Below are 27,197 nucleotides of genomic sequence, written 5' to 3'. Positions count from 1 at the left end.
TCGCACATGGCCCTGTTTCACATGGGCGGTCGCTTTGCTTGTAACTAATCGTAAACTGCGTAAAATCTATTTCAGTTTACCACCACTCAACAGGTGCATTACCGATACGTCTCTACCGCTCCAGTAACTAAAAATCTCAAGTTAAACTGACTACAATGTATTACAACGTTTCAAATGAGTACGGTGGTACAGAGGTGAAATACCCAGTAGGTTGTTTTCCACCATCATTTAGCATTAACTTCACCGTCAAACCACGTGAAGACTGGACATGGTGATTTTATCAATATAAGTATATTGTAACTTAGCAAACTGATCCTTATAGAAATATGAGTCGCATCATTACTTTTATGCATAATAGTGACTAAAAATGAGCAGTGCAACCGTTGGTACTATGTGAAGGGCGTTTTCTATGTGTAGGGGAGATGTAAAATTATGACCCCCAGTCACAGTTTATGACCGGGGGCACAATATTATGACTCTGCCTCACACAGAAAATAACCCTCATATAGTGGTTTGTGTGAGACTCATTTTCCTATGTGTGGAGGAGTCGTAATATTATGACCCCCGGTCACAGTATTATGACCCCCCGGTCATAGTATTATGACCCCCGGTCACAGTATTATGACCCCCGGTCATAGTATTATGACCCCCGGTCATAGTATTATGACCCCCAGTCATAGTATTATTACGGGGGTCATAACATTATTATGCCCTGTGGTGCCGCATAGCGGTGTTGCCGCATAAAGGTGGTCGGACTCGTTTATGCGGTGATTTTCAACGCATATAGAGGGTGACCACCTTTATGCGGCGACATGCCACGCATAAAACAACTAGATATGTGTCCATAGGACACTGGTGCACCCCTACATGATGCTTAGTAACATGTTATATCATTTGATCTTTAGCGCATATTAAGTTTGTCTTAAAAAGGTTGTTGTGCTCAAGCATGAAGAAAACTAATAAATAAATAGCAAAGTTTTAGTCACTTTTGGGAAATTTCAAACTTTAAAGTCCCATAAGGCTTTTATTTTTATGTTAAAAATGGGTTTAACATTTGTCTAAATAGGGAATGTCAACAATAAAACGTAAAGAAACACTCACTTTTAATTATCCTACATGTAAACATATAGTAAAAAGAATTAAGGGAGGTAATAAAATATTTTGTTTTCCTTATAATGCTTATTGGATATACAAATCTGTTAAAAAGCTTTAAGAAAACAGTTATTTCTTATATAATTTAACTTGAAAAATATATAATTTCTTTAGTATACTTTAGTCACAAAAATAGTGGCAGCCACTCCAAACACAAAGGCCTTATGAGGCTTTAAATTTGAAGGTCAAGGTCATTCAGAGGCCAAGGTTATCTTCATATTAATTTTTTGAAGGTCCAGTTCAAAGCTTTGTTGTGTTCAAATATGAAATTAATAAGTATATTAATACCAAAATTATTACTTCACAAATATTTCCTTATATAATGTATAGTGAATAAAACAACAAAGGGCCATAATTCTGCTAAGACTAAACGCAGCAAAAATTCCTGTCTGTACGATCATCAACATATTAAGGTTGATCATCTGTGAAAGTTTGAACAAAATCCCCCAAGCGGTGTAGGAGGAGTTGCGTTCACAATTTTTTTTCCATATATAATGTATAGTGAATAAAACATCAAAAGGCCATAATTTTGCTAAAACCAATCACAGCCAAAATTCCTGTCTTTACGATCATCTACACATTAAGGTTGATCATCTGTGAAAGTTTGAACAAAATCCACCAAGCGGTGTAGGAGAAGTTGCGTTCACAATTTTTTTCCCTATATAATGTATAGTGAATAAAATATGCCCCCACTTAAGATGGAATGACCTTCGGAACTTAAGACTTTTTCAGAGGAAGAGAGAGTGAGTACATAAAACTAGATCCTGGTCTGGTTGAAACTTCATAGAAGTAACTAGTAATTATCGTTTATGTTTTAATGGGTTTCTTTATGCGGCGAAAGGGGGCCTTTCTGCCGCCTAAACATGCCCTCTGCATGCGTTGAAAATCGCCGCATAATTTTGTTTGACCATCTTTATGCAGCAACACCGCTATGCGGCACCACAATGCCCCGACATATATTGTCTACGAGTCAAAGTCACCAGGGTCTACCAAAGCAGCCCAACAAACCGACAGACAAAACTTACCCTGATAAGAGGTTTCTAGAGGACCTATAAGGTCCATGCCCACTTGCTTGAAAGCCTCGGCGGGAACTGTGATAGGTCGCAGTGGCTTCTTTGCTTTCTTCAGGTTCACCTTTCTTTGACAGTTGTCGCAGTTCTGTATAAACGTGTGTACATCTTCGAAACATCCTTTCCAGTAAAACCTAGTCGAAATCTTTTCCCATCTGAAACAAAGCAAACATAACTATTAGTCCAGATAAGTTACCAAAATACAGTCAACCTTGCCTTAGCGACTCACTGATTTAGACAACTTCCTGCCGTATACGACCCTGTTTACGACCGCCTGACGTAAAAAAATCTATATAAAGTCACTGACTGAATTAAAAGACTCCCTGTCTGACGCCACAAACGACCGTAATGTTTGCACCCCGTGATGATAATATGGCTTAATTAAACGAATTTCATGCATTTTTCAGTCATTAACATATAGCGCTTCGGATCTTGGATTTCTTACCAGCGTGTTAACTTTACTGTGTGCTATGGCAAAAATGTTTATTTTTCTCTTTTATTATCTGAGTTAAGTCAATTTAACCATAACTTCTAATATGTCCAAAATTGGACGATCTGTGGATGCACGAGTTCATTTTATATAATCCGTACGAACAACTTTTCTTGTGAGAAAATCGAATTGGAGCTACCAACCTAATTAAAATTTCGAAATTTCAAAATCCCTGCTCCTTTTAGTATTACCAAACAATAATAAAATATGATGGAAATATAATCTCATATAAACCTATCCATTACCCGATGAATAAACGCGGGATTTGAAAACTCAACCGATGTGCAGTAATATGATATCACGGCAGACAAAATGGCTTGCAAAACAAGTAAAAAGGAATTAGACAAATAATAATGCAAATACGTATACATATTCTAAATAGGGAATATCTTATATCAATTTAAATACCATAATCCAAGAAAAAGACAGGCATCAGGATTTACAAGAACAAATAATAAATTGAAACACTTGACGTTAGTGGACCTGAATTAAAAGACTCCCAGTCATACGTGACCTTTTTGTTAAGGTCTCACGGAAAGTCACCTATTACAAGTTTCACTGTAGTATCATTACTAAAAATAAAGCTAGCCATGGATGCACCTGAGACAAGTTGAAATCCAATACATGTTGTTCTAAATGTTCTAAATGACGATAGAATTATTAGAATTAGTTTTGAGTTTACATAAGCAACTTTCAATGACTGTGGCGTAGTGGTATAATGGAAGAATGCGGAACACTACACATGTTATGATCATGGGTTCGATCCTCATAAGTGCACAGATACAACCTTTTCCTTTTCGGCGGAATTCAAATACTTTCCTGGCATTCTTATAGTTTACTTGGAGGATACTGTCTACTTATTATGTGTACTCGGACCTTATTTGAATTATACATGCAAAATCGAGATAAGTGAGGTTCTCGTGATTTAGATTTTTACATAACATTACTAAATACAAACTATGTAATTCTTTCCAAAAATGAAATAACAAGAGCTGTCACTGTAAGAGACAAATGCCCCCCTAGCACATTGACCTTAATTTGACCTTTGACCTTGAAGGATGACCTTGACCTTGAAATGTTTGAACTCAAAATTTGCAATTCTGTGAAGTTTGATTCAAATCCATTCAATAGTAAAGAAGTTATGGCTGAGACACGAAAAAATTGAACTTTGACCTTTAAGTGTGACCTTGACCTTGGACCTGGGGGACCCGAGAGTTGGATGCGACACACCGTCTCATGGTGCTTTACAATTCTGTGAAGTTTGATTCAAATCCATTCAATAGTAAAGAAGTTATGGCCAAGACACGAAAGATTTGAACTTTGACCTTTAAGTGTGACCTTGACCTTGGACCTGGGGAACTGAGAGTTGGACGCGACACACCTTCTCATGGTGCTTTACAATTCTGTGAAGTTTGATTCGAATCCATTCAACAGTTAAGAAGTTATGACGAAGACACGAAACGGGACGGACGGACGGACGAACGAACGAACGGACGAACGGACAGACAGTGCAATCACTATATGCCTCCCACTTTGTGGGGGGGGGGGGGGCATAAAAAAAACTTCCTCACTTGAGGTTCGAACCCACAACCGCTATCGTCATAGATCTGAACGATACCACTGGGCCAGCGACTCTATATGAGAAATTAATATCTGTAATTTCATTAAGTACAGAGCATTTTAGAGGACAATTAAATTAAAGTGAATATGCTAATGCATCAAGTAAATAAAATACTTATCAAAACAATAACATTTACCTGGAGTCATCCGATCATTACACCCCTATTTATTGACAATAAACTCGTATCTCATAATCAGCTTTTTTAAACGGACTATACTTTAATATTGCACACTGCATATCAAAATAAACCAGTATCATTTACTATTGGCATGAAAAGCGGACAATATATAGACAAAACACTTTATTTCAGTTTTATCTAATAATGGAATGATCCAAAGACCTGTTCACCTATATTATAAACTTTAAAATCAAGTACCGTTATATATTCTTTACCTTTTTCAGTATAATGGTTTTGTCAGCGAAAACCAAAATATTGCGTTCGGACTGTTCTCACAATATATTTACAGTTATTATAATCGAAAATTAATCATAACTGATACAAAGATCTAGAGCTTAATGTTAGTTTGTAAAACGACTCATCTGATACGCCTTATTTATACATACATGACTGTTTTAAAGCATGAAATAACTTTGAGAGTATCCCCTGCCTGTCGGTTGTTCGCTCTCAGTGTCCGTGTCCGTCATAATCCGTACAAGTCTAATAACAAGATAGTTGTCTCGTTATAACGAGATACTTAGTCGTTTTTACGAGATATTTATCTCGTTATTACGAGTTCAGTCACGTTTTGACGCTTTTGTTATTCAGCTTTCGTACTAATTTAAATAATCTTAAATGTCATATCTAACACAGGCTCACAGGAATCACAAGTTCCTTTTTGGTCATGATAATGAAATCATTATATCAAACTTACGTTTTTGAAACTCCCAAATGTCCTCCGTGATCTGATGCATGCATGCTCTGAATGATGTCATCTGTCTTCCCTTTCTTAACAACTTGCAAACGTTTTGATGAGCTGGTTTTCTTATAATACAACCCGTCATCAAAAATAAAAGGTTTGCACTTTCTACGAAAATTCCTCTTTTTGTTCTTGTCTTTTACAGAAACGGGATACTTCCCATTTTTTACAAACTCTACAACATCTGTGTAATCTTTCTCGTCCATGCTGCAAGGTTGGACTGACTGCTTACCACAGACCTTTATATATACACGCGTTTACGTAGAACTGCTTTCGGTGTCGCTGTCGTTTTCTTTGATGTTGAACGAGCGGCTTTTCTGAGGTAAATCAAAGGAACTATTTTTAGAAATGATGCAGTCTGCATAAAACATAAAAAACACCGCTCAGTGACATCATGGACTTTGATGTAAGTCATGGCACGAACAGTGACTGCTTAAATAGCTCCTCAAAGCCTTGCATTTTTAACACATTCGTTTTAAGCAATGCCTCCACGGTATGAACAAAGGCTATCTAACGTCAGATGAAGTAGAACAATGTTGTCTTTGAAGTTGAATCATATACAGCTACGTTAAAGCGACTTATGTATATTGTATTACATTGATGATAATTTAAATGAAATTCAAATGGAAGCAATTTTATATTTCATTTCAATAGATGTAGACACAGCAGCTTCTGCAGCAGTAACATGCAGCGGCTCCAGAAGCAAAAACAACAACAACAAATATAAAAGCCATAGAAACACGACAGTGACTTGAATTGATATAGATATGTTAGTAACAGGCTAAGTGGGGGGGGGGGGTCAATATTTTACAGATAAAATCGGGGGGTCATTATTTTATAAGGGGAGTCAGTATTTTATAGAAAATGGTCATTATTTTATATAAAATAATGACCGGGGGGTCATTATTCTATGGGGGTCACTTTACAACGTTACACCGGCATACATCCGAGGTTGTTTTCGATAAAAATGGCAGAGGAGCTCCGAATGAGTTTAACAGTGGCAAATAAGCGAAACGGTAAAGCCTGTTGAAAGGAGAGGAATTATTTTGTTTCGTGTGAATATTTAAACATAATAAGCTTTCCACAAAGATGTTCTAAAACGTATTATAAGAAGTTGTCAGGATTTTGACATATTCTAATCTCACGCTTTAAACTGCTTGAGTGCAGGGTAATGTTGGAATCTTCGCACTGAAATACTAAGCATGGAAGCTTTATGTCATCCAAGACTGGGGCCGTACTATTTTACTTATATAGAACCTTTAAGACTCAGGTTTAGAAAAAGGAATTCGTAAATTAAACATATCTAATATAGCTAGTGTTATGGACCTGATTGTAGTATATGATCTTATTGTCTAGAGATATTGCTAAAGTAAGATCAATTCACATTAAAATGAAATTCTACATTTCCGTCTTAAACTCGTAATGAAGACATCAGTGATAAAGGGACTTGATGTCGACAAATAACATGAAAACAATCAACAATGGAAATGAGAACGCCACAAAAACTATTGTAGCGGGAATTTTGTGTTAGACATTATTTGGACGGTTGTCGGGAAACCGTAGTTTGCCGCATTTTATTATGCCATGGTCTTTATTAGGGTCGCCTGAAAAGTTCTTGGTTATATTAAATTTACAGATAAACTGTGTATTCCTGACTTCACTTTCATATCATAATATTTTTATTTTTTTAATAAGTTTATGAGGTCACTAATCCTTCTGGATGGTCTATCAACGCTTATATAGATGCACAACGGCTTTAACCCCCCCCCCCCCCCCCACACACACACCTCCATGTGACATATAGATAAATTTTGTTGCCGAAAGGGGGATTTTTACACCCCTCCATATCCCAGATATACGCCGAAGAGTAAGCTTATAGTCGAATAATCAAAGTCTATAGCTAATCGCTATAAATGGCGTATGGATGGTTACATTTTGAAAGGCTGCTCTTTTTAAGACTACACATGTGGTATTCGTCGAGGTTACAGTATTGCTGAGGCTGAACTTGGCAGTCAAAACACTTCAAAAACACTACATATTGCATTCGGGTTAAAAGACAAGGGAAATGCCACATCAAATTAATGAAGGGGCTGACCAGAAAAGACTTCTTCAGTCTATCATAAATCTTGTTTTACAGTGAAACAGCATCATGTTTTACATGTAGTTGCAATTCAAGATTCAGTATAAATAAATATACAGTGCAAAATTATCATTCATTTTTTAACTTTCAGGTAAATGATATTGAGCTAGAAAGATCAATAACTACTGCAGTATTTTAGTTCATACAAAAAGATAATTTATCAAACATTTAGATGTTGAAATATTGTTGCATTATTTTGATCATAATGTAAAGTCTAAATGCTCTTTTACCATATTTTCATTAAATAACTCTATAGGCACTTTCGCTCCACTGGTTTCCGTCATATTTGAGGCATATTTTATTTGGTAGTGTCTAACCTATGATTGCTTAAATCGATTATTAGGTAATCTAAACCGGTTTAACAAATCAAGTATATTTGTTATGTAAACATTTTATTTCGTGCGTGGAGGCAACCTATCCTTTTTGCAAATCAAAGTGAGCATCGTCGGTACATGTTGAGAAATAATATAAAGTATTGTACAACGTTTCAACCTACATGTAATATAATTATTGTCACCTGATTTTTATCTAGTAGTGTTGACTTTTGTATTTCGGATAAATTTCGGATATATAAAAAAAGTTGAATTTCTTGCCAACTTTTTATTTCCAATTTCAATGGATTTATATATTTAATTGATATAAATATATATTTGTGTATATATGAATATTGCGATGGCTGTCATGATAATCATGATGCCTATGATAAATAGTGTTCTGTATCCTCAGCCGACGGGCAGCACAAGTCAAAAATAAAAGACATGTTAATTGTTATAAGGGATTCTTCTAATCACTAACGTCAAAATGGGTTTGTGCAAAAAACAAGGGTTGTTTGGAAAAATATTGAAATTTTGTTCAGAGAAGTATTTTATGTTTGAAATAGATGATAAAGATTTTTAATCATTTTCAACAACACAAGCATTAAATGCATGTATGTATATATTTCTTTAGACCTTGTGGTCAAGGATAACCTGTGAAAGTACAAGCAATTATTTCTAATCCTAGCTCTGTTTCAAAGAGACCCCTTGGTTCTTTTAGGTGCTAGGTGTTAATGACCGATACACAGGGTACAACTTTCCTGGGTTAAACCAGTATGGAGTACACCACTTTCCTAAGCACTACCCTTTAAATGCCGAGCGCCAGGCAAGAGAGCTACTTGTACCAACTTCTATTGGTTTGACACAGCCAGGGATTGAACCCACGACCTCCCGCTCCTTAGGCGATTGCTTAACCACTAGGCCATGAGGACAGAAAAATGGGATTCACCTTTCCAATAAAACAAAACTTTACTGACACAGACAACAATTAAGCCAATCATTACAACTTGGCCATCTCTGGCAACCTTCGAGATAGACCTTGTAAATACAATCATAACTACTCAGCCATTTCTGGCATGTTTCGAGATTGTCTTTTTAATACTGGCCGAGGTGTTCTGATTGTTGTATAAAACACATTAAACGCACAATAATTCAGTGGATATTAACTTTTGTGTACAGAATTAATATAAAAATAACATTGTATATCTGGTAATGTTACTTGTTTTTATTACATTTTATATGAATGACTAAATATGCTTTAATCTGGAATAACTACCCACTTTTGGTACAAAACAATTTGTAAATGAAGAATTTGTCAAACCAAAAATTGAAAAAAGCATCTATTGAAGTCGCTCTGGAGTCACTCAAGCTACATGTAGTGCTGTTTTTAGCAGCTGTCTGGTGTTGAGCATGGAATTTAAGTTAACCTTAAGAAACAGTTAATGTGCCTAAATTGAGGGCCAGTGTTTTTTTTAGATTATTTATACTTTGGGAAAAATACAAAATCAGGCCAAAAAAGCTAATATAGTGGCAAATTATACATATTTTAACTTTTTTATAAAAAGATCATATTCCATCAGCTCAGGCTCTGTTGATAATAAGCATGGACATGTGTAAAATGACTTATACAAATGGTTGTCCTAGTAATTACCAACAATTTCAAGATATTTTTTTAATATTATTGAATCTTTATTGATATGAGAATTGAGAAATATTTTATATGAAAGACAATTGATTACAATCATATAAAAAAATCTTTAAATCTAGACTACGTTAAGTGAACTTAAGTCATATATAAACTGCCCAATTCTGAGAAATAATTTTTACATTATTCGTAGTGCTTGCACACTTGGCAGATATCAGAAAATGCTGCCAGTTAAAATGTTGTTGCAATTTAGATCTTGGATATATAGCACAAAATAGACAGTCTGTTTGAAAGTTAAAGTAGTGGTCAGACCTTAACTCTACTTTTTGAATATTGGTCTCTGATTTACGCTTGAGCAAACTTCTTCCAAGCAAGTAATTTTTCCTACATAGTTGATGGACTGTCTGACCAACAGCTGGTTTCAAGTTGTCACCGCGACTTTCACTTATTGCAGATATAGTAGCACAAGCCTTGTCTCCAAGGGAGATGATTTCTTTATCGCCAAATGTGTCCATGCACAGGATACATGTTAAGTTTGATGCCATATCTGTATAAAGACATAAAAGAATTCCTTACCTTACATAGAAAAAAATGTTATAATACTTAAACAATTAAAATGAATATTAGTTCAGTTATACAATCCGATGTTACTCTTCTACATTTTACTTAAAGATGTACTCTTACTCCCAAAGAACGTTTAATACAAATGTTTTAGACCGTCTCCGTGGCCTAGTGGTTAAGCGTCCGCCTACGGAGCGGGAGGTCGTGGGTTCGATCCCTGGCCGCGTCATACCAAAAGACGTTAAAAATTGGTACAAGTAGCTCCCTTGCCTGGCGCTTGGCATTTAAAGGGTAGTGCTTGGAAAAGTGGTGTACTCAGTACTGGTTTAACCCAGGAAACCTGTACCCCGTGTATCGGTGCTTTACACCGAGCACGTAAAAGAACCAAGGGGTCTCTTCGAAAAAGAGCTAGGGTATCGCACCCGGACTTCCTTGTATCCCACCACTGTCTCTTCAGCGTGCTGTCCCTTCAGCAAAAACAAAGGACCCCGTTGGAAATAAGTGATTGCACTTTCACGGGTTATCCTTGACCACAAGGTCTAAAGAAATACATACATACATACATTAGAATATCAAAAAATATGAACAAATGTCGAAAACAATAGTTCTCATGAAGGATACCAAGTTTATTTGAAATAAATGTGCAGAGAACACGGTATTTCTACCTTATGAGACGGTAGTAGATAACAGTAAATCTTTTAGCACTCACCAATCATTTAATATTTTTACGTGTTCAGCTGTTTCAATCTTGTTATCATTACCCAATAGTTTCCATAACTGCATTATTATGTCACTTTAACTAAAACACTAGACATTTATTTTTACTTACTCCACAACAAGATTGATATCATCAGCAATGGCAACTGCATATCAACGGTTCATCAAGCATTTATGCGGTTTATGGTGAAGTACTGGCTCAAATGTTGCCATCCAGCATCATTGAAGAAACCCATGCTGTTGGTTATTTCTGTAAATTTAATAGCATTTTGATATTTAACTGCTGTAAAACAATGCAAAACATCCATTGGATAAAAAAGGTGATCAACTACTAAAACTGTAACTTTCATGATTTGCCATCCGAATGAGATCTTTCCAAACATATATTCAATAAGTCAAGTCAGAGAATGTAACAATACATATAATATAATCATTGTTATAATTGTTTAATTAAATACTGATATGGGGGAACATATTCTTACCAAACTAGGAAATCTGGGAGAAAGTAATAGCTCTATTTTACTGAAATGGATACAAATGTCCATTGTTTACATTTGCTGTCTGCAATATCTTAAAGGGGCAAATTTGTAACAAAGGGAAGCCACTCTTTCAATAATTAAATTTCAAATCCAAACCTTATGAAAATTCCAGTTGAAGCTTAAAGCTGTCAACATATTTTTTATAACAAATGTGCAGTACATATTACAGCAAAAAAATTGAATGGTATTGATAATCATACCTGATAATGGTGGAACATCAAACTCCCCATATGATTGTCTGTACATGTATAGCTTCTCCGAGACAGTCTTCGCATGCATTGAAATTGGACATTTACTTCTCCAAATATAGCAAATCGTTATTAAAAAGTTACTTATAAATCACAATTATGTTAATTGAAGAAAATGATCAAAAGTTGTGCAATAGATTAAGATGAGGTTAAATAGTTAAAATACACGTAACACTTCCCCACCCACCCACCATACACATTTTTTTTGTCAGACCTGTTAAAAAAATATCAAAATTTACACATATTGAATTGGTTGAGCACATGAAAGGCTTTATTAGTCATTTTTGCTATAAAAAATTAAATGAAACAAAACAGTAAACAAATAGTTTGATAAAAAAAATACGTATATATATAAATATATATTATGATTTTTTTTTAATATTTTCATAAAAATAGAAACTATGCCATAACAAGACTTCTTCCTATAAATATTGATATAATAATGACAATAAATAAGATTTTTTAACATTCAAAGCCAGAAAATGTAATTCATTGAAGCAGTAATATGATACCTGGTATTTTTCAAAATGATGGCGGCCATCTTGGTGGCCATCTTGAATTATAGAGTTTCCCAGTCTGGAACTTTTGGGAACTTTGTGTTTATGGAAACTACAGACATTGAACTTTCAGAAAACACAACTTTCATTTCTGTATCAATTTTGTCCGGGTTCAGCCTGTTTTGAGGCTCAGTAGCCTTGACTAATAATGCATTTAATGCATATCAAAAGGGCCCTTTCTGACCTGGAACCCTGCCTCTTTCAAATGCAGGCTGGAGCACTGCATAGAATATCCATGTATGTCCAACCTGTTACAGGTGATTCAATTATGAACAGAGAGTTTTGGAGGAATCCTCTATATGGGTCTTTGTAATAAAGTAATTGATTTATTTTATTTCTAGGTACCTTCATGTGACAGAATGCCACGACGTAGAGCGGTTAAAAAGGAAGAAGACAATTCTGACAGGAGTGTTGTACCAGACTTGTCGGCATTTGCTAAAAGTTCCAAAACTCGCAAATGTAAGACTAAGAAGGTGTCTGAATACTTCAGTGCAGATTCTGATACTGATAATCACCTTGGAAACAATACTTCTGAGATCCCTAAACTAGATGGACCTTATGAAAAAAGGGGAACTATTGCATCAAAAGTAAAAAAACTCAATCAAAATAATCTCGTTGAGACTGGTAAGAATGAGGTCAATGAACAGATCTCTGGAGACAATAACAACAGAAGTAGAGGCAGAAAAAGAAAGTCTGATGATGTACAGGTCAAGAAAACAAGTCAAGTTAATGATGCAAACTGTGCAAACACAAAAGAGGGTGTTGTCAAATCAGGACAGTTGAAAGAAAGTAAGAGAAAAAAGAAAAATGCTGCTAAAAAGCTAACAGTTGTTGAGGAAACAGATAAACATTTAGAAAATAAGACAACTAGAAGAAAGAAAAGAACTGCTGATGTAGATGATCTTGAAATTACTAAACCAAAAAGGACTAGGGGTAAAAGTTCCGTGAAAGATGGGATTGCAGTAGTTGGAAACAAAAGATCTGAACGTAATAAACCCAAAGAAACGATAGTGAAAATTGCCAGAAAGAATATACCAGTGGAAGTCGAATCTGATGATGAAAGCGATGATGATTTCATGGATGTAACTGACTCTAAAGATATGAATAAAGATGAAAGTGATGATGACTTTGATGAAGTTGATAGTTTGCCTGATCATGTTGGTGGTTTCACAGCAAAAACTGAGTTGAACTTTGATGCTCCTCTTCCAAAATCGGTAGATCATTCAGACGCAATGGCGGTGTTACTTCACATGGAGGGAGAAATTATGCCATCATCAAATCAACCCATCCCTGCCATCCCATCAACATCTAAATCTCATGCAAGGTCAGTCAAAGGTCAAACAAGGCCAAAGAAAGATCGGAAAGTGTCAGGGAAGAGTCCTGATGTGGATGAAGATGTCGAAGAGATGGAAGATTCATCTGAGGAAAGTGAAGAAGAGTGGGAAGATGTAAAAGGTATCAATATTAACATTTCTTTTGCAAAAGTTCTTTTCGTACATGTAGTTACAATAGCTGACATTTTAGACATTAAAACTGCTTTCAAGCAGAAAAACATAATTTTAACTGTTTATTAAGTATAGATGATGAATAGACTCTGTTAAGTATTGTGTCTGTTAGGCTAATTAAGAAATAATCACACACATTTATTTTTGGCTGGATGGCAAGTTATGGACTTTAAGAACATTAAAACAATGCTGTTAACATCATTGTTACCTTTAAAAAATATCTGAACAATCAACCCATTAATGATTAGTAATATGATGACAATATGGTGTTTAAATTCTCTTCAAATATTCATGAGAAGGAAAATGAGACAAAACATCATACATGTATCCTTTTAATCTCTTCTCGTACGTACCATTTTTTTACGTTTTTGTTTATAACATTCTATATCACCGATTCCCTTTGATTTCAGACCACCATACAAGTCCAAAGAAGTCCCAGTTGCCAAATGGACCAGTGGAAATCATTCTTGAGGCTCCTGTTTTACACAAAAAGAAGTACGTACAAGTAGTCATGGGTTCTCGACTTTGAATTTTAACTCATCTGTTTATTACGAAGAAATCAAGTGGAGGTTTTGTGAAAGCCCTGATGTTGTTGTCTACTTAGTCATTGTCATTTGTGTAGAAACTTTTACCTTGGCCATAGCTGAAAACTGGAGAAATATATTGAATCAAAGTTGGTACAGATTATATGCACATGTACAAGAAGGCCCATAACTATGGTTTCCCCTTTATGTTTGGCCATAACTGAAATAGTGGTTCTAGATATAAAAATGAATTTGGTAGCAGTATATACATTGCCAGAGACAAAATGCAAATGTACATCTACAATATTTGTTTTATACCTATCAGGGATGTGATTTGTCTGCGGTTTCGTGGATTTCAACGTATCTCATGGCTCCAGGAGAGCCCTTTAATAGAGCTTCTAAAAGTCAGTTTTGCTACTGCAGTGTTGCAGGGTACTTTACCCCAAAAGCGCCCAAGAACCTATCCTCGAAATGCTTTCATCCCTTCAGCTGCCACTGATCATTTCCCTTTGACTATTACTGAAAAAGTGGTTCAAGATATTAATATGCATGTTTACCAGTATAAACCTAGAGTATAATTATGGAAAAAAAATAGACGCACTGTACTGTATGATATTTTTTATGATTAACTGTTATTGTAAAAATCTGTTATTGTAAAACTTTGTCCTTTCAGGAAAAAGAAGGGCTTTGATCTGGAAACCTACTTTAGAAGGCAAATCAACAAATTCAAGAAGGAATTGGCCATTGACATTCATAAGGTAATATACTTGTACGTGTACATGTAGCTACATGTAGGTTCAGTACAACTCTCTTGTCTTATAAGTAAAACTTTAATACATTCACCTACTCTAAACTATTGTATGGATTTGACATTGTACGTTTGTGTTCTCTTACTGTATTTTGAATCTATTTAGTGATTAATTATTATGACATTTAGACTCTTTCATGCAACGTTTCCATGATTTTCATTTACTCACATTTTGCAGTCCCTAGCTGGAATTCTAATCCATGCTGGTCAGTTTTTAAGTATTGATCATATGAAATTCTCAAGATGTAGCATTAAATTTCTTTTGTATGTTTTCTAGGTCCACCTGATGTGTTTGTTGGCAAGGTGCCAGTATTTGAATTCCTTGTGTCAGGAAGAGACCATTCGGGCGCAGGCTTTCTCTATCGTTATGGTTACCAAGGAGTTACAGTTGCCGGCTCCTGCCAAATGTAATGAAAACCAGATTGCCAGAGCAGTTGTGTGGATGAAGTCAAACAAAAAGTATCTTGTGAGTGATTCATAAATATGTTTATGTTTTCATTGTTGGCAAACCGGGATATTTTATTCACATATATGTCATAATTCCCCGGTGGTTGTGAAAATCCCCCATAATTCTTACATGTCCCCAGGCAGGGAATTTCCAAAAATAAAAGGGAGAAAACTCGTTTAAAAATCTCAATTCATTTTATAAGAGTGTTAACAGCAATGACCTCACCGCTGTAACTTACTTGATTGTGTGTGTATATTCAGTTAACACTACATTAGTAATAGTACCATGAGAAATTAGACTGACAAAATCTTGTTTCCATGAATATTCTTGCGGTAGGGGATTCTTCCAATTAAATCTCATTATAACTTATTTATATTTATATTATGTTTCAGACAGAAGTTTTTGGGGAGTCCTTTCAGCCTGAGACGAGCCATCTGAATACTGTTTTGGTATGTTGAAGCGCACTTAAAGGGACTAGACAATAGATGATACAACTGCAAGGAAAAAAAAGAAAATTGTCAAAAACATACATAAAATTGACATCCTTATGTACATTGCATTATGTCTTACTTACTGATGTATTAAATCGCTTACTACACATGCCTCTTTCGCAGTTTTTGCACATTTTTCCAATTCAAAATTTACTGGGGGTTGTCTACAACGTAAATCCCAGTAAGTTTCAAAATAGTGTCAGTATATTTATTGTACTCATAAATAGATATGATTTAAACTGGGAAACCATTGTGCGCTATTTTAAACAGGGAAACACATATGAGAACGCAACATGATTGTTGTATTTATTATTTTAATCATGTTAAATGATGTATTATCGGCCTCCTACTAACTCACATAGACAATTTTAGGCTTGTTTTAAGAAAATACTGTGTTTGCCGATTTATGGACCATCTGGTGTTTAGTCCATTTATCATATTTATCAAAATTTTATGCCTTAAATGAGGCTTTGTATTGTATTAATGTGGTTAATGCAATGACAGTGAGCAGTTTTATTTTTTTAATCAAATCATATAATAATTAATACATGAAATGAAGAACTGCTAGTCACTGGTCTGATATGTTTTGTAAATGAAAGCTATCTGAGAAGATTTATTTTCCACAATTTTATGTTGTAGAAAAATGTCTTATAGTAGTGATATTATGAGAAATTGTCAAAATCTTTCCGATCTGTGTGATGCTTAAGTCTTTTTTCACGGTGACTGTATTCAGCTTGATTTTATGATGAATTGATTTTGCTGTGTTAAAAAGGTAACAGGCTGTATCCATGAAAAGGTTTATAATGCCAGATTTAACTGTTAACCAGACTTCTACTTGAAATAAACATATATCTTGTCAATGCTTTTTCAGATCTGTGTGGTGCTGTTACGTCAGATTGGACTGTTGACCAGACTTGTGACGTCCTTACAACCTCTGCCACTGAAGGAGTGTAGTGCCAAGGTTTGCATTGAAATATAAAACTTACTTTCAGTAATGTTCTAAAAACAATCACTCTTTTGCATTGGCTAAACTTTTCCATGGGCTGTTTTCAATAACCACCCTAGATTTCACTTAATTTTAAGATTAGAATTCTAGTGTTTTGATTGGACTGTAACAATAACTGCCCAATGGACTGAATGGAATAACTGAGGCGTGTCTAAGGACAAGGATAAGAACAATGTTGAATTGGGCACCTGGACTACTTCTTTTTAGCTCGACTATCAGAGGAATAAGGAGAGCTATACTACTTACGCTAGTGTCGGCATCAGCGTCACACCTTGGTAAAGGTTCTGCATGTAAGCACCTTCAAGTCATTGTATCAGCAAATACATCATGTACTGCATTGAAACTTGGTATGTGTTCCCAACTTTCCAACCTACTTCATTAATTAAGTTAGATAACATGGATTTGAATTACTGTAACACAAATTTTGGGCCTTTATCATTAAACTTAGAAATTTTAGTTAAGGTTTGATTGTAAGCACACATAAATTAATATCTCACCAACTACTTGATGTATTGCATTGAGACTTTATTCAATGGTACCCAACCAGCCAACCTACTTAAATAACTAAGTAAGATAACATTTTGCATATAATGCTTATTATGGCCCTTTATTATTCGACTTAGAAATTCTGTTTAAGTTTTGCATATCCACATCATAGTCAATATCTCAGCAAATACATCATGTATTGCATTGAAACTTAAGACAATTTGTGTTCCCCACTATCAGGCCTACTTGATAAAATCAAGTTAGATAACTCCATCTTGAAAATTATTTAAATTTGGCCCCTTTCTTAATCAACTTATTCTGGTTGAAGGTTTTGCATGTAAGCATATATAAGTCAAAATGTCTGAAACTACCTTGTGTATTGCAATGAATTGAAACTTTATACAATCAAGTATGATAACTCTATCTTGCATATAATGCAAATTTTGCCCCTTTATTTTACTTGTTAAGGTTTTGCACTTAATCTAATTTTACAGTGGTCCATGCACGTTTCACCAAATCCTTAAACTTAAAAGCGGCGGAATAGTAGAGCTTGCTGTCTATGTGACAGCTCTTGTTTTATTTTACAACTGCTCATTTGAGAATAAACATTCTAATTTTTCACTTTCTCATTTTAGAATGAACATGAAAACAGATATAAACTGTTACATATTACACTGGAGTCTGTTTCCTGATTTAGACAGTACATTCACTTATGTCTTAAATATAAGTTTGAGTATCAGTCTCAGAAAAGCTGTTTTTAAAATGCTATTTTAGGAGCAAAGATGGTAAAAATGACGTCTCTTTGTCATAAAAAATCTGTTCTACAATCAAACAGACATCTTTTATCAAAATTAGTTTATCTGATCCTATGTTTTGTATGTGTGAAACTCACGACTCAAGATGTTAGAGAATAATGTCCCTGGTGTGAATTTCGAGAAGTCTTGTTTTTTCTGTTGGGTCTTGGACCATGATCCACATTGACATTGGAGTGATGCCCCTTTATTTTTATTATTAATCCACCTTTCAATATACTCTCTTGATAAATCAGCATGTCTTTGGCATCAATACTGCAACACACAATGTCATATTTTATTGGGCAATGACAATTTGATATCAGAGGCCATTTTGAATAACCAACTTAAATTCAGTTTAAAAGTAGAATCTGAGTGTTTTGATTGGACTGTAAAAATAACTGGCATTAGACTAAATGGAATCACTGAGGCATATATTACGATAAAGAGAAGAATACCGGGGTAATATTAAAATTCTGTCCCTGATAAAATGTCTTTCAACAAACTTTGTAACTACACCTGATGACGTCAATTAGCAATGCTTCGGACATTGAAATAGGACAGATTGTTGAGAACTGTGTTAAAGTTAACAGCATTGTTAACTTTAATGGTAACTTTAATGGTGAAATGTTTTGCGATGTGCTGATCTATTTCAATAAAACAAAACCTGCTGAAAGAGTTGTCCAAATATCTGTCAGAAAAAATGCCGATGACCTGTGTGTCCATGCAACTTCTGGAGAAGTAAAGGTTTAAAGGTAACAATGATGATGATTACATATTGTTAACTTTAACAAAGTTCAGAACATCAGCCCTTTGTTGTCATTTATGTTGCATTCTGATTTATACAATTAGGATGAAGATTACGGAAAACTGTCAGCCCATAGTTGTTATTCATGTTGCATTCTGCCTTATACCATGTTAGTTGCTAACCCATTTGATAAAAAATAATGAAAAATTATCTGAAAGCTGTAAAAAATGTTAATGATCTTTATCTCAGGGCAAGGCAGCAAAGTCAGGAAAGAGAAACAGTACTGATGGTAAGAGATCGACCAAAGAGAAATTGGAAGTAAGAAAGGAGACCAAGAAAAAGAAGGGAAAGAAGAAGAAGGTGGAATCCGATTCTTCACCGGAATTGTAAGTTGTTACAGGGTGTAGATCCGGTGAAGTTAACTGCTTATTTAAATAATTGACATAACGCTAAGTTGGAAAAAGATTGCCCTTGATAATTACTACCTTTGTATAACAAAAGAACATGCTGAATCCAAGTCCAAATGCATTTGTTTGTCCAAGGTTATCATGTGACAAGTACATATCTCCATTGGTTTAACAGTTATGAGTATCTTCATCAGTGGTGGTCCGACATCAATTTCTTCAATACAGGGGATATCTACGTCAATATCTTCAATACTGGGAATATCGACCCTCATTATATTTGAACATAATTGTTTGTTTCAGTGAGATATTTATCACACTTCATCAAATTAGCACTGAAAGGACATTTTCACGAGTGCACAGCCATGAGTGAGATAACAACTTTCAATGTTTTTAGATGAAAATATCTCACTGAAACAAACAATTTTTCTTTTAATTATATGCTAAAACTCAATTCAAATGACATCAAATGGTATTTACTGGGAAATGAATGACAAATCTATTGTAAATGGCACATCATTTTATAAATAATTAAGTCAGCCATGTCAACATCCTCAGTGCATTGTGATCTTCCAGGTACAACAACTCTAACAAGAAGTGAAAAAAAAAAAAAAAAAAAATATACATGATTTAAATTTGTTTGAGAATAAAGCCAATTTTATGAAAAGGACATTTTGCCAAAAATTTCACTGAAAACCATTTCATCAAAGCAACTTAAAATTCAACAACAAAAACAACAACAACAACAACAACAATGTCCTTTATTTGTATAATGGCAACTTTATATCATAACAACCAAGAAAAAAACCCACTTAACATTCCGAGAGATTCACTTACGAGGGATGTGAATCTGATTTTTAAACTTCTAAAATAATTATAAGGAACAGTTAGTTTCAGCAAGGAGTACCAATGGTAACTTGTCGAATTATTCAAGGAACAATATGACTATACATTTATGTGCAAAATATACACAGTTTATCTGATAAACTTTGCATTGTGTACTTGATAACTTTGATGGATACAAAAATGCAAAAACTATAAACTGAAGTTAATTATTCAAACAATTGTTGTTGTTTTTTGTCTAAAAAGAATGCAAATACGACTTCAGGGTTTGCCCCCCACTAAAACTTGATTTTTTTTTTGATTTTTTGATATCATAGAGAAAAATAATAATAAGTGTTTTCAGATGCATTACCCGGAAAATTAATTTTTGGTCTAAATACATGAGTCCCTTTAAATCATGAGCAATTTTCAATCAGTTTTGTTCCCATGATTTGAATGGGATGTGTATATATATATAGAGAGAGAGAGCTCCACCCAAAAGGTTCAGTATAAGGGTGCTGCACCCTGTCATTAGCTCTACTGGCCAAAGGCCAGAAGAGCTTATGCGATGGTAATGTGTACGTAGTATGTGCGTTCGTGCGTCCGTGCGTCTGTAAACAATTGCTTGTGAACACGATACAGTCTTCAGTTTTGATTGTATCTCGATGAAACTTGTACAGTATCTAGATATCCATTAGAGCTGGGTTCCTTTTGAAAACCAGCCAGATCCGCCCATGCATGCCTAGATTATGTTCCTTGATAGTATAAAAAAATGCTATTGTGTAAACAATTGGTTGTGAACACGATACAGTCTTCAGTTTTGATTGTATCTCGATGAAACTTGTACAGTATCTAGATGTCCATTAGAGCTGGGTTCCTTTCGAAAACCAGCCAGATCAGCCCATGAATGCCTAGATTATGGGCCATGAAAGTTTTAAAAAATGCTTTCTATTTTTAGCCAGGTCTGCATGAGCGAATTCTATTTTTAGCCAAGTTTACATGTACATGTAAATTCAAGTCTAGAGTTAAGGGAGACAATTTGCAAGTCTAGGATTTTGAGAGACAATTTGCTTTTTGCTTCTGCAGTTGATTTTGTGAATTACTCTGCCTTGTTCTTGTTGAAAGCCCAAAGGCCATTTTTTAGCTTTAAGTTCTGTAGTTTGCACATTCATCTTAACAAAATTGGTTGTGAATGTTCAAGTTATGCACCTGGTGTCATTACTGGCCACACCCAGGGTTCATAGGTAAACATAAATCTGGAAAGGTTTGAAAATCTTTTTGTGTGTTCGTGCATCCATCTCAGCACAATTGATTGTGAATGTTTGTTCAAATTGAACAATGTTGTCCTAGGATGCCCTTGACTTTGACCAACTTTTTTTAACTTTTAAAACTACAGAAATTTTTACTATGAGTACAGTTTTGAAAGCATTTTTTTTTTGTCAGATGACTTTTACTTGGCACTTACTAAAATAGTTCATGCAACTAATCTGCTTACAATACTTTCTGGGCTCAGATGTTGAACGTGCTAAGTTTTCAGGTAACCCAAACACAAAACATAAACTATATGTCTGTTGCCTTTTACCCATACATACATGCTCTGGATTGATATGACCACAAAAGCCATGCCAGTAGAGCATAGGCCCTTTTGGGCCTCTTGTTTTTTTGAAAGCAACCTTCTGCTCTCGTGGACCTTAACCACTTAAGACTGTCAAATATTACTTTTATTTTGATTAAAACTTAATATATGATTATTAATATATTACATATTTGGCAGTCAAAGCATAATACTACCTCAATTAAACACATCTCTAACATTTCTGTCAAATTCATTATACAGTAAAACTGCGATCGCTCGAAAACGCAGCAGACCGAGCCAAAACCTTGAGGGAACCAATGTTTCGAACGACCCGAGTTTCAATTTTCCAGTCTGTTATGAAATATCTTTCAGTGTGTTTTAAGTCTGAAGTCGTCAAACCGATTGTTTACTAAGACACAGATAATGTGTTGCGTTGTGAAAATCGCTCATATGTTCAAATGCTGCCGTATATTAAATGTATACTTAATGTAAAAGAAATAACTATAAATGAATAAATAGAAATGTTTATTTTTACAAAAAGCACATTTGCATAACAAGCAACATTTAAATATGACAGTACATATTATGGCATTAGTTAGATTTAAGTTTCACAAAATCAAGGATAGATGATTTGGCACATCTTGTCGGTCAATTACATTTCTCACGATTAACTTTTCATAAATATCTTCTCAATTGCCCTTATCAACTACTATCGGTCATGCATAAACGGTGATAAATGATTTTTCACACCTTATCAAATTGCCTTTTAACTGTCATTGCAATTTTTACAACTTGTGAAAAATTTAACACCTATCAATTGTTTGTTTATTTTGGAACACGCGTTCGGGAAAAAGTGTGAAATTATGACCTCGACGGAGCCATAAGGTTTTGTGCATGACTTGTGTACTTGTGGTCGACTATTGTGCTCGACTTCTCGACTTATTTAGGTTTCGATGCAGCGTAGGTATATTTTATATGAAAATAGAAGGAAACATGTTCGGGACCAAGCTCCGACCTCGAGGGACCGCCGGTTCTCGAACGACCGCTTGTTCGAACGACCGCGGTTTTACTGTATAAAAAAAATCACAGCCCAGTACATGATGTGCCCTTTTCTCCCTTAGCACCCTGTCACTCTTCTGCAGCACCCTGTCCTTTTAAAAAACCGCCTAAATCTCTTAATATACATGTACAGTGCATCTTGTGTTTGCCTACCCTTATTAATCAGAATTTGTTTATTTTGCACAATTATCGAAATAATAAATTAAAACAAAAGTTAAAGTGGGTTTGGTTCATTGGATGATCAAATTATTCGGCCATTAAATAGTTCAATCGTATTTTATTGTAAATAATATACACACATGATATAAATCAATTGGACAAACAATGTTATTATACTCGAGTACCATACATTTATGTCTAATGTCTGTGGGTTAGGATCATCAATTTTAATCTTTCATCATCTACTTAAACTATAATACTAATAGTACACAAATCAAATGTGTTGCCACTTTAAACATGCTTAAAGCCAACAAATGCATAAACTTTCGAAATACGCTTTGATAAAATGCGATATTTTAGTTCTAAAGGTAGTTTTTCAAAAGGTTCCGTGTTGACAAGACTTTTAACTTCTAAGCACACCAGATAGTCCTCTCCTGTCTTCAACAGTTCTGTGTAATTATACTTAATGGCCACTAATATTACCAATATTATCTTCTCTGTGTCCCCTGTATTTTGATTAGGGCTGCTTTTTGCCTGTTGGAAAATCTTGTCCGCTATATCATGACGCATTATTTTTTTGCACTGTTTGATCATGGCTTCAATTTGGTACTTTCTACGATTTCAACCATCTTGAACACATTTTCAACTGAAATTAAAATTGTACATTTCATATAACTTGACTGAAAAAACAGTATTTATCTTTTCTATCCAATTAAGGGCATATATTTAGCTCCGTTTTCAATGCCAAAACACATTCTTTTACAAATATTAAAAGAAAATTTCCAATTAAAGACTATTAAAGAAAAAAAATGTACAAAGCAAAAGTTGAATCCATCCAGATTTTTTTTGTTAATTTCTAGGATAAATGGGATCTGAAAATAAGTTAAAAAACAATTTTTTTCAAGTCAGAAAGATCTTGACAACCTTTCCCAAAATGGTAGATAAACCAAGTCAAAATGGAATTAAAGAAACAGTAACATATTGACAAAGGCAAATTTGAGTGAAATACCTGTAAAAAGTTCGGATAGCTTTGGATCACACCATTCTAAAAATGTATTGAACTCTTCCATCTTTATGTCCTCAATAATCACTTTCTTGTCCTTCTTTTCATTGAAATCATGTTTCAACATGGCCTTAAATACGGGTGAACATCTTGATATGATGAACTTGGAGAAGAACAATTGACTATTGTCCTCCTTAGGAAAGGTAAACGCCACTTCATCATCTTCATCAAACTCCCCTGATTGTTCAAAATGACATTTTGCTTTCTTTAACGGACTTCTGTGCGCCATTTTTGTTTAATACAGTGTTATCATGTCAAATCAATTTCTGAAAATTGATACAGTACAGTGTTTTAAATGAGCCACATCACATGATTTGGGCTTCTGGACATAATTATTACAAATGGATGGATCATGCATAAAAAATGCTGAAATTAATAAAAAAACACAATATGTTTATTAATTTGTTCCAAACTTCTTTCTTTTATAAAGGATTATCATTGGGACATCATTTTCTCGATGATTGATGCCTATTAAAGTATTCAGTTTCCATAGCAACCATGGATTCCGACCCAACTTATTTTGACTGCATCCATAGTCTGTGTTTAAAAATGGCCGAAAGGATTTATAATAAAAAATAATATAGATTCCCTGTTGGGGAAACAACTAAAATTAATAGCAAGTTTTAATATTGATACTTTAATTTTCATTCATTTTAATAACGTACTTTCGTAATATCAACATGTGTGTGATGTCAAATTTAGTATTCAGAATACGCAATACATGGTCTCATGTGTAAACATGTATCTTATGCAATGTATTTAAGTTAAATCATCATGAAATTTTCAATATTACTTCTTGAAATGTCATTTAATTTAAGTACAAAATAAAATAATAATAGCATATGTTTGTCTGAAGGTCCAAAATCATGGGATGCAGCTCAAATAAGATTACTCCGCTATCTTCCTCTAGGGTTTTATCCATCGATTGGCATATACCATGTGCTTGTTTTATGTTATCTTGAAGAGGCACAATATAGGGTAACACTTGATAAAAAATGAATAAACTATATATATATGAGGTTTTCAATACTAGCTATGTGAACACAAATATCCAGTTTAAAAAGTGCCAAAATCATTTTTAATCTGTACAGAAATCCTAAAATGTTTGTTTGTTTTGATCATAAAGTAAAATGAATTAAACAAAATAATGCATTAAAATTGAAAATAAAATGTTTTGGCATCTATCAACAGTACTGTTACCTATATTGTGCCCCTTTTAGCAGTTGCAGCCCCCCCCCCCCTTCGAATTTCAGTTTCATTGTTTCAGTTTCATTTCCCTGTTCAAAATTTTCAGCTGTCAATATCCATTTATGTGTATTAAAAAAATATAAAGATACTGTATAGCATAAGCAATTAAATATTTGAAGATTGGTGAATGCTTCATCCTCTTATTACGATGTTTATTGAAATAGAATGCTCATTTTCGGATATTGTCCCGTGTAAATACTAACTTAAAGTCAGATTTTCAACGAGAGAATGGGTCCCATTTATCCCAAATTGGGGAGGAAATGTTAATTTCAGTGAGATTTTTTAATAAGAAATGGATAACGCATTGATAAAACAATGCCTGTAAAACAATGATATATATATATATATATATATATATATATTTCTTTGGCTAGAATGAAACACTTGTATTGAAATAAACAGATGTAAAAGTAGTATTCAAACTACTTTTAATCAATTTAGGCAATGATAAAAGTTTACTTATCATGCACAATAATGATTTTCTGGTCTTTTTCTTCAAGTAAAATATTTTGAAGAATTACAAAGGTTGTGCGAATCTTAAGGTTTATACTAAATACAAATACCTCAGTGATAGTTAATTGCTTTATGCAGTTTTCAGAAAGCTTCCGATAGTGTATACGCTTATTAAATGCAGATTGAAACCCGAAAACAAAACTTATTCGGGTTGCAAAAATGCTTCAAACAAGTGCGTAGATGATATCGGTGAAAAAAATAAATAAGGAACAGGCAGACCATAATAGAAAGTGACGCCAAATTTTAATATACAACACGAGAGGCCATAGGTGACGACCACGCTTTCAATTTACTCCACGCTGATAGCAATAAGGCTACACCTTCAGTGTCCCATGACGCCTTAGTAAGCCTTTAATCATGCAGAAGCAGATGTTGATATTACAGAAGTTATCCTTGACAATCAGATGAAATATACCATGGAGTATGGTAAAACATAGCAATAAAAGTAAAAATATAACATTAAAGTGACACTCTTATTCAAAATCAACACATACACATGTATAACAAACATAAATTTTGAGTGATAAAAACCTTTTAATACTTACTAAATAATGCATTTATGGAAAATATAAATTACTGATTACAAGAGTGTAAATTGTATTTAATAGCTTAAAACGCAAAACATTAAATGATTGGTGAATGCTAAAAGATTTACTGAGATCTACTGTCATCTCATAAGGTAGAAATACAGTGTTTTATGCACATTTTCATTCAAATTAAGCAAGGTATATTATAAGAAGCATTGTTTTTTTTACATTTAGTCATCCTTTTTGATTTATTAAAACAATTGTATTGATTGGTAAATCCTATTTGGGAGTGCATCTTTAAATTAGTTCTTTATTATTAGTTAAATGCAATGTATGATTCAGGTAGAAATAATTTAATGTCTGAACTTGAAAATAATTTATTTCTAAATAATATCGGGATTTTGGTACAGTAGAATCTCTTTTTTAAAACTCAAATTCAGGGATACAAAACCTTAAGTTCATTAATTTCCTTTAGGGAAGTCAACAAAAAAGATGTTTGTTTAGATCAAATGACAAAACTCAATGGAATTTGCTGTTTTTCTCCCTTTCTCCATTAAAAATCATCTGTTTAATACAAGTTGACTAAATTGTTATTACAATATTATTCATATAACTACCTTTATGTTTCTCTCAATGAATTAATATCCATTAAATGAAATGCAAAACTGTTCTAACATTATAAGCAACAAAGAAGTTAGAAACGATCATAGTCATTATCAATGCTCAAGTTTTTATTTTGATTTGTCTCATCTACAAAGATGATTTATATTATATACTTTTTGTGACCTTTAGTTGTGTGATATTAGATCTTTTTATCTTTAAAAAAAAAAAAACTCATATCAACTGAGTATGTCCAAACAAACTTTAATCAAAGCAAATGTATATCTACATGCATGCTTCAGATTTAAAACTTAACATACAAGAAGATGACTGATTTCAAAATAAAAATAAATCACAACATATTGCATTAATATAATACACTAGTACAGATAATGATATTTCCTATTTTATTTTAGATGGACAGAAAATATATGTAGAATTATGTATG

General features: G+C 33.9%; 1 protein-coding gene across 2 annotated transcripts in view; it reads left to right on the top strand.

Annotated features, from left to right (window-relative positions):
- Positions 1-7,768: 7,768 nt before the first annotated feature.
- LOC128216655 (DNA repair protein complementing XP-C cells-like) overlaps positions 7,769-27,197 on the top strand; it is a 32,204-nt gene continuing 12,775 nt past the window's right edge. Inside the window, exons 1-8 of one of the 2 annotated variants that reach the window (XM_052923274.1) lie at positions 7,769-7,825; positions 12,313-13,426; positions 13,887-13,971; positions 14,674-14,758; positions 15,086-15,274; positions 15,649-15,705; positions 16,619-16,708; positions 19,028-19,164. In XM_052923274.1, coding sequence (XP_052779234.1) covers positions 12,331-13,426; positions 13,887-13,971; positions 14,674-14,758; positions 15,086-15,274; positions 15,649-15,705; positions 16,619-16,708; positions 19,028-19,164 — 1,739 coding nt within the window. In that variant the 5' untranslated portion in view covers positions 7,769-7,825; positions 12,313-12,330. Of the gene's footprint in view, positions 7,889-12,312; positions 13,427-13,886; positions 13,972-14,673; positions 14,759-15,085; positions 15,275-15,648; positions 15,706-16,618; positions 16,709-19,027; positions 19,165-27,197 lie in introns of both variants that reach the window. The other variant, XM_052923276.1, reaches the window with a different exon arrangement.

The sequence above is a fragment of the Mya arenaria genome, chromosome 14 (assembly GCF_026914265.1).
Source record: "Mya arenaria isolate MELC-2E11 chromosome 14, ASM2691426v1".
Taxonomy (NCBI): Eukaryota; Metazoa; Mollusca; class Bivalvia; order Myida; family Myidae; genus Mya; species Mya arenaria.
This window is presented reverse-complemented; position numbering and strand designations above follow the sequence as displayed.